Genomic DNA, 8239 nt, shown 5'->3' with positions numbered 1-8239 from the left:
TAAATCTGTTCAGAGCATGGTTGACTGTCTCTCCAAGAGTCAGTTCACTATTGTACCATACCAGTAGACACATCTTAACAGGCACATTGTTGCATGGTCCCATGTCAATAACTAAGGAGGACTACTATCAGTGAAAATTTTTCCTCTGAGGTCTGTATAGCATCTTCTGGGTGTATAAAACCTACTCATAGGGGGATCCTCTGGCTCCGTCTCAGCCTGATTCCTCCAGGTCCTGTAGTCAAAGCAAGTGATACTTTCAGCAATACAGACCTAATATCTAATTCTGGCATGCAACCAGCAGCAGAGGCTATAGATTTTATGAGTTATAGTGCCCTAGTCACTTCGATGGCCAGCAACTTGTAGGGCATGCAGCAGCTACAGTCTCCTTCCCAGAGGACAGTCTATCTGCCTTGCTTCCCCCAGAACCAACTGTCACAACTGTAATGTAGAATGGACTTTGAAAGGCTTGGCTTCAGTGACCGACCTACAAAAAAAGCAGTATCTACCTCTTTTCTATTTTATTTATTTTTTAAAATCAATACATGGATTGTACATATTTATAGCATATGATGTTTTGTTAAGTGTGTATATTGTTCAGAATCAGCTCCAGGTGGCCCTATATATCACCTCAAACATTACTTCTTTGTGATAGAAGCAATCAGAATCCTTTTTCCTAGTGCCTTTGAATCTGCAGCATAGTAACAAAACAGAACTTATTTCTTTAACTGTAACACAGGACTCAGCGATCAGGTTTCCTCCTCCCAGCTTCCCCAGAGTCTCTGCTAACCATTCTTCTCTCAGCTTCTGGGAAAGCAACCTATTTAACATTCTGTATGTGACACCACGGGTACTTGTTTTTCTGTGCTTGGCTCATTTCACAAAATGACCTTCAATTCCATCCATGTCCCAATGACAAGATTTTATACTTTCTATAGATGAATTAGATCTCACTGTGCTTAGGTACCACATTTTCTTCATTGGCTCATTCATTGATAAATATTTATAAGCAGTCCAGCTTTTGGCTAGTGTGTATGGTGCTGTGATCAACATGGGAGTGGAGGTCTTTGAAATGCTAATTTTATTTCCTTTAGATATACCCCTAATGTGAGAGCATATGGCATGTCTAGTTTTAAGTTTGTGAGGAACTCTGTTGTTTCTACCAAGGCTGTGTTAGCATGTTTTTCCTGCCAATACTGTGTGACTCATTGAATAGAGTGACCCACCCTTATAACTCTTATATTGTTATAACTGTTACAAATGTTCTAGATTGGGAAGCAGGATGAATGCTTCCACTAGCAAGCGTGGTGGGAGTCTAATACATTGGAAGATGGCTTTATGATATTTGGGGCGTATTGGGTGAACCAGTGTGCAGAAGAGGAGATTGCTGCATTGTCAGGCAATTTCTTTCATACCTCAAGAGCTATGGAATGACTGCTACCCAACAGGAACAAAGGAGACTCATTTTGGAGCCCAAGGGTTCACTGGGACACTTGGTACATCTTGGTACATTCTGAAAGTCTAGGGTTCAATTCTATAGAGACACTGATGCTCTTCGACTTGGGACTACAGTTCCATGAGCTCCTATGTCTCCTGGGAGTTCTAAAGTGCCTTCAGCTAGATCTGCAAGGCTTCTTCCTAAATTCTTTGGGCAATTGTTAACCCAATAAATAAAAACAGGACAGGAGCTTGTCTCCTCTGTGGATGAGGTAAGACACCTCCGTATCTGAAGACTATTCAGGGAATGTGGGGCAGGAGGGGAAAGACCAAGACTGCTATTCACACTAGGCCTTGCAACTGCTACAGAGAAAGCTGTGCTAGCCTCTCTGCCTTACACTGGCTACATTCTAGTGTCAGGTCTTACTCAGAATGGAACAACATTGACATTATCTGGGGCAATATGGTGTCCACGAGACTGTTTCCTTAGGATCCATGTTTGCTTCCCTGTCTTAGCAAGGTTTGTGATAGATGCTGGGAGTTCGTGATAGTTGCTAGGAGTTCGTGATGAATGCTGGGAGTTTGTGATGGTTGCTGGGTGTCGCTTGGGGTGGGCTGTGCTGCTCATTTTTCAGTTGCTCCAGTGTGCTGACATACAAAGACCCTATTACTCAGCAGTCCCACCATTTAGTATCTATTACTTTTGGTCAGTAGGAGACCTAGAAAGGAGGCAAAGGGTCTTTCCAACTCCCTACTGCTCTGAAATTGTGCAAGGACTTTTCTTCTGGTTCTGGGGATTTAACTCAGGATCTCAAGCATCTTAGGCAGGTGCCCTACCACTGAGCTACAGACTAGCCATAGGCAAGAATATTAGATATACCTGTGGCACAGCTCCTCTTGCCTGATTCCATCATGCAACGACCTCTGCTGGGATCTGTTATCCTTCAGGCCTAGAGAACTCTGTCTCACTGTCCTTGGTATCTGCCATTCTGTTTCCCTGAACACCCAACCTCTGTAAACGTACTTTCTTTATTAATATTTCAAGCATGCCCTCTGTCTCTTGCTAGCCACTGCCAGGTAGTGACAGCCTTCTGTAGGGGAAAGGAGGGAAGGTCTTAGTAGATGTCAAGGATATATGGAATCAGCACAGGCCAGCAAAAGTGAGTGTGATCGAGGTTGTCTGTCTTCTGGACAGAGACAACCCATGTCTGTGCTTGAACTGATGTGGAGAACTCAATGTGGGCATTTCTTAGCAACCAGGACCATCAGCTAGAGACTGTTATGGATAAGATCCATTCTACATGGCATCAGCCATGAACTATTATGGATAATATCCATCCTGTGTGGTGGGACCAGTCCTCAACAGCAAGGCCACGGGACAGGCAACCCACTTTTGTAGAAACTAGGCTTTGCAATTATTTCCATTTGGTGCTTTAAAGTAAGATGGACCTTTTGGAAACCTCTGGGATCCTGGGAAACTTTATTGGCTGGAGGGATGCTTGTTTTCGTTTCAGCAAGATATGTGGGGTTAGGGGCAAATATCAGTGACAAGTGCTGGTCTCATATGTACAGGGCTGTGAGTTCCATATCCCAGAACCAAGATCACTCCACCAAAACAAAACAAAGCATGTGGATATTTGGATATTAAATTGGAAAAATAAAATGGTTGTGATAGCCACGATAGGCCACACCGGGGCAACCGGGTCCTACCACTTGTGTCAATCAGCCCCTGATCATACCCATATGTTCCTCTGATGTCTATGAGTTGCCTTTCCTGTTTCTGAATATTTTTATCACCCATTTGTCTCTGGGACAACTGGGTCCTTTCTGTGGCCATCATGCAGATGGCCCCACTGCTGCAATTACACAGCCATGAAAGGACTGTGCATCCGCCTTGCTGGAGGTAATACGGAGGGGCTTCCACACAGTGCATCATTGGTAGCAGCTTGATCCCAGCCACTAGATGCCTTTGTCTGGAGACTATCACCTACTCTCTGCCACAGTTTGCCTTCTTCCCTGCCTTTGGCTGACTCTATAGCTATCCTTTTCTCCAGCATCTCTCCATTTCTTCTCTGCCAACTTCAAGCCTTTAGCACTAATATGTTGCTGCAGTGTTTTCTCTCTATTCACAACTGCAGGCTTTCTCTTAGTTAACAGAAACTTGTGAGGGTGCTCTGGTTGTAAAGGACTACGTCCTCCATCCTTCAGAATGGAAAACATGAGAGAAGAAAAACTTGGGATTCTTCCACTTTTGCACCTCCACATGATCAAGTGACAGAGGTGGGGACCCCACTTTCCTTCTTGTGTATCTCTGAGAAGGGATGTGCTATAAACCTGCCTTTTCTCCTCTCCTGAGCAAGGCCCAGGGTCAGCACAGCCACTTCTATATATTTCTTCTCAGCACATATATAACAGGAAAATAAAAACATATAAAAAGTATTTGGTATAGTGGTCTGCAGTGTCATGCATGTGTATGAGGGGATCCTTTTTTAAAAAAACACAAACCTTAAAAATGATAAAGGGCTGGGAGGGGGCTGGGACATCATTTCAGCAGGCAATTGCTTGCTGTGCAAATGTGAGGACCTGAGTTTTCACTCCCAGAACTTATGTGAAAGTGAGTGGGTGCAGAATGGCACCTCTGTGATTCTAGTGCTCCTGTGGGAGATGGCAGCCAGAGAGAGGAGAATTCCTGGGAGCTTGTGGGCAAGCTAGCCTGGGAAGTAACGTGGTGAGCAACAAAAAGGAGACTCTGTCTCAAACAAGGAAGGTGAGGACCAACACTCAAGATTGTCATCTGACCTCCAAACACGCACTGTGGCAAGTGCATGCTCACACTAATACACCAGGACATGTGCATCTCTCTTGTTCTCTCTCTCTCTCTCTCTCTCTCTCTCTCTCTCTCTCTCTCTCTCTCTCTCTTTGTCTCTCTCTCTCTCTCTCTCTCTCTCTTTCTCTCTCTCTCTCTCTCTCTCTCTCTCTGTGTGTGTGTGTGTGTGTGTGTGTGTGTGAGAGAGAGAGAGAGAGAGAGAGAGAGAGAGAGAGAGAGAGAGAAAGGGAGATTCAAGAAGAAGCAACAATGGGGAAAGGTGCTTGTGGTACACAAAAAATGGTACTTATGGACAAGTATAGCTTGCAAGAGGATGCAAATGAGAAGGGAGGGTGTGAGTACAAATATAAACCACTGCTTTGTTGCCTTGTTAGAAGCTTGACTCTGGGGGAAGAGGCTTGAAATCGTGTCCTTTCTCAGATGTTATTTCCCCTTGCCATGAAACCAACACAAAGAGATTGGGTAGAAAATATTAAAGTCTGTAGGTGTGGGACATTGTCTGAGGCCAGAGGTCCTGGGGAGGGTTTCTCAAACAGGGATGTACTGCCATCCAGGGGTTTGGCTAGCATAGCTAACTGGCCCCAGATGCCCAGTACGATTCTATAGGTCTGGGGAGGGGAAGAGGGCTCCTGCAGGTGTGGTTTGCCCTTCAGCAGGCTCTCAGAGAAGCACAGCCTGGGGCATCCAATTTTCCCTCCTGAGAGCTTCAAAAGACCTCCACAGGAAGTCTTCAGAGCTCTTTAGATCTTTCCTTCTTCCTGCTGTTCTGTCATTAACAGCTAGGAACAGTGCCCCCCTCCCATTGACTTTGTAAACCCATCCAAACAGGCTCCCACAGAAGAGCATGCCATCTCTGAGGTAGGTATCTGAGGAAGGGTGGGCTGGAAGTGATACCTCAGTGCCAGGTTTGGAGCCTATGCCATGTGTTCTTTTGTGCATCCGACAGTGTGTGTGTGTGTGTGTGTGTGTGTGTGTGTGTGTGTGTGTGTGTTTGTGAGAGAGAGACAGAAACAGACAGAGACAGACACACAGACACACAGACACAGACACACAGACACAGACACACACACACACACACACACACACACACACTCACACAACATATCCTGAAACCACCTTGATAGAGTATCCACTACTTTCAGAGGTCAGGTAGTGTGAGAATACTTTGGAACCCATTTCCCAGGTAGCCTAAGATACATGGGAACGCATGGCTTGACTGTGGGTGATGGAGGAGATCTAAGATCCACAGCACAGGTCTCTTTTGATAGGGCAGCAGGTCCTACCCTAGAAGAACACAATAGGTACACCTCACATATGTGAAAATAAATGACAATAGTGACAATGATCCCATAGGCCTTGGTGCCTTGGTGTCAGGTGTAGGTCACTGTGAATGCTCTGCTGGCCACTGTGAACATGGTACTGGCTGGGAGCACTGGCTCTTAGAAGGCAGGGAGGGTTCTCTTCCTAGGGTGAGAGATTCAGGAAAGGACACCCCTGTTTGCTCATGCTCTCCCATTTTATCTCCATGACAACCTTGTGAGGTAGATGTTACACCGCCATTTTATAGATGACAAAATTGAAGCTCACAGGTGCCAACTTATTTAGGAGTCATATAATAAGGAAACAGGAGTTGAAGTAGGGTGGGGATGGTTGTGGGCTCTGACCTAGAATCCTGGCAGCAAGGTCAAAGATGCAGGTGACAGTGTGTGAGAGAAGAAGATGAAGGAAAGACAACAGAAGAGACAACCTAGTCTCACAGACAGACAGACAGACTGATAGACAGACATTTCTCCTTCCCATCTTACAATGAGGAAATGGAGGCACCAAGAGGTGAGGTGACTTTTACAGCCTTTGAATAGCTAAGGAGGACTAGAACCCAGATCTTTCCTGGAGCTCCTGGGATGCAGAGCTTCTGAAGGTTACTGTGATTTGCATGAGTACATTGTAGAAAGTTAGACAGATTAAAGAAAAGGACTATATTCAGCCATGGCCTAGCCAGTTTACTCTCAGTCACTAAAAACAGCCATGGTATCTTGTGAGGCAGAAGATATTTAAGCTATCATACAAATCAATGCAGCATCATGCATATGGTGTGAATTACTAAAAAAAATCCTGTAAAAAAGACTTGAAGAAATGTATCAAAATGATGGCTTTGGGGAGGTTGGATTTTTAAGTGCTATTCGCCTCCCTTCCCTTCTATTTATTTATATTTTCCCAAGTGTCTAAAATGCACATCTCATTTTTAACAGGAAAAATATATCCCTTCTGTATCTTAGTTTGTGTTTTTATGGAGTTTTTTTCTTTTGAAAATAAAAGTTTGAAAGTAGCTGTGTGCCTTGTGAGAATTTGGAGGAGAAGCCCCCTGAAGTCTTCATCCTTCCTGCCCCTCACTGTTAGTCTGTAGAGGGTACTGGGCTCTCAGCAACCTCTCCATGCTGTGTAGTTGAAGGTCAGTCTCCTCCTGACCACTATTTGTAGACCAGAGTATCTGGTTTTGGTTCAGTTTTCAAAGGTGCCCAGGAGCCTGGGCAGGGAACTATCACCCTGCTGTCTCCCAGTGGAGTCCCAACATCATCTCCACTCGACTGAGTCATGGCTCAGCATTCCTCTCCCCAGGATCCTCCAGACTGCCTTGGCTCCTGCACGATGGCATTCCCCTCTGGTGGTCATGTGAGAGCCAGTAAGGCAAAGGTGAGCCTTCTCCAGTTTTGGGTGATCATAGCCACTCCCAGTCTCCAAGTGCTCGCAGGATGTTGGCCAGAGTGTACAAAGGCATGTTGGGGATACTGAGACCTGTCCTGTGCCTCAGTCATCCAGGTGCTGCTCCTCCCAGGTTGACGTGGGGATGGCACTGTAGGGGTCCATGATGACTTTGGCACAGCGGATGATCATGACTACGAGGAAGAGGCAGAGGAAAACGAAGCAAGCCAAGGTCAGCCCCTTGTCCACATCCACATAGACAGGCTCAGGAGTAGGTTCCTCCATCCTGCAGCAGTGACTGTGGGATCCCAGAGCTCTGACCTGACTGGTACCATTTTCTACCCCTGTAGAGAGAGTTAGTCAGGGAGGAAGTCAGGGCCACTTGTCTGTAAACTCCCACCAACAGCAAGAACATACAACTAAGGCCACCTTATCAGGGACAATTATATGGTTGCAACCCTGCACCATGTAGGCAATCTTTATTTCTAGCAAGATGCACCCCAAGGTGGTATTGGAAAGGTGACATGACTCTCAACGGCACATAGGTAGAGTGGGCTGAGGGATCAGCTTGGGGCCAATGCCTGTAGCTGTCTCTACTCCTAAAGCCTTTATCATGAGGGGCAACACTCCACTCAGCAAAGGCAGTGGTAGGGCATGATGAAAACATAAAAATAGTGGGTGAATATTTCTTAAGAACTTAGTAGAACCCGATTTCTAAAGAAACTGAGGGCTGAACATCTAGGAGGAACAGGCAGAAAAGAAGCTGCTCTTATACAGCAGTAGGAAGGAGGAGGAGCACATCCAGGAACTCCCCAGGGCTTGTGCTGGGGCTGTTTGCTTTGACAGGTATGGCAAGCACAGAAGGGGCAAGTTGGAGCAGCCAGGCAAAGCCCAGCCTGGTTTCTACTGCAGATAGTTCATCTGTGCAGCATCACTCAAGCACCTAGGGATGCCTTACAGACTTTTAGGCCCAATGCTCTCCCTACTGAGTGCAGATGACCATACCTGTTTTATAGGGACCTGTGCATTAAGTAAAATTGATCCTGTGTTTAAAAATCAAGCATAACCTCTGGCCCTGGGATCAGCTAGTTAACAAATGGGTGGGTTGACACAAGCCTGGGGCTGGGGCAGGTGAGAAGGACTAGCTGAGCTCCTAGCAAGGTCAGTTGCAGTGCAGAGAGCATGGGATGAGAGGCCTGTCCAGTGCTCTACACATGCTCATTTTGTAAATATAGACACTCAGCTATGAAGCTGGTAAATGCAAGCCAACACCCCACA

General features: G+C 45.9%; 1 protein-coding gene across 2 annotated transcripts in view; it reads right to left on the bottom strand.

Annotated features, from left to right (window-relative positions):
• Positions 1-507: 507 nt before the first annotated feature.
• Ctxnd1 (cortexin domain containing 1) overlaps positions 508-8239 on the bottom strand; it is a 51405-nt gene continuing 43673 nt past the window's right edge. For both annotated transcript variants that reach the window (NM_001447337.1, NM_001447336.1), the window contains 2 exon segments: positions 508-4351; positions 4384-7305. In NM_001447337.1, coding sequence (NP_001434266.1) covers positions 7067-7246 — 180 coding nt within the window. In that variant the 5' untranslated portion in view covers positions 7247-7305 and the 3' untranslated portion in view covers positions 508-4351; positions 4384-7066.

The sequence above is a fragment of the Rattus norvegicus genome, chromosome 1 (genome assembly GCF_021556685.1).
Source record: "Rattus norvegicus strain SHRSP/BbbUtx chromosome 1, alternate assembly SHRSP_T2T, whole genome shotgun sequence".
Lineage (NCBI taxonomy): Eukaryota > Metazoa > Chordata > Mammalia > Rodentia > Muridae > Rattus > Rattus norvegicus.
Note: the sequence above shows the minus strand (reverse complement) of the source record. Positions and strands in the feature narration are given on the sequence as shown.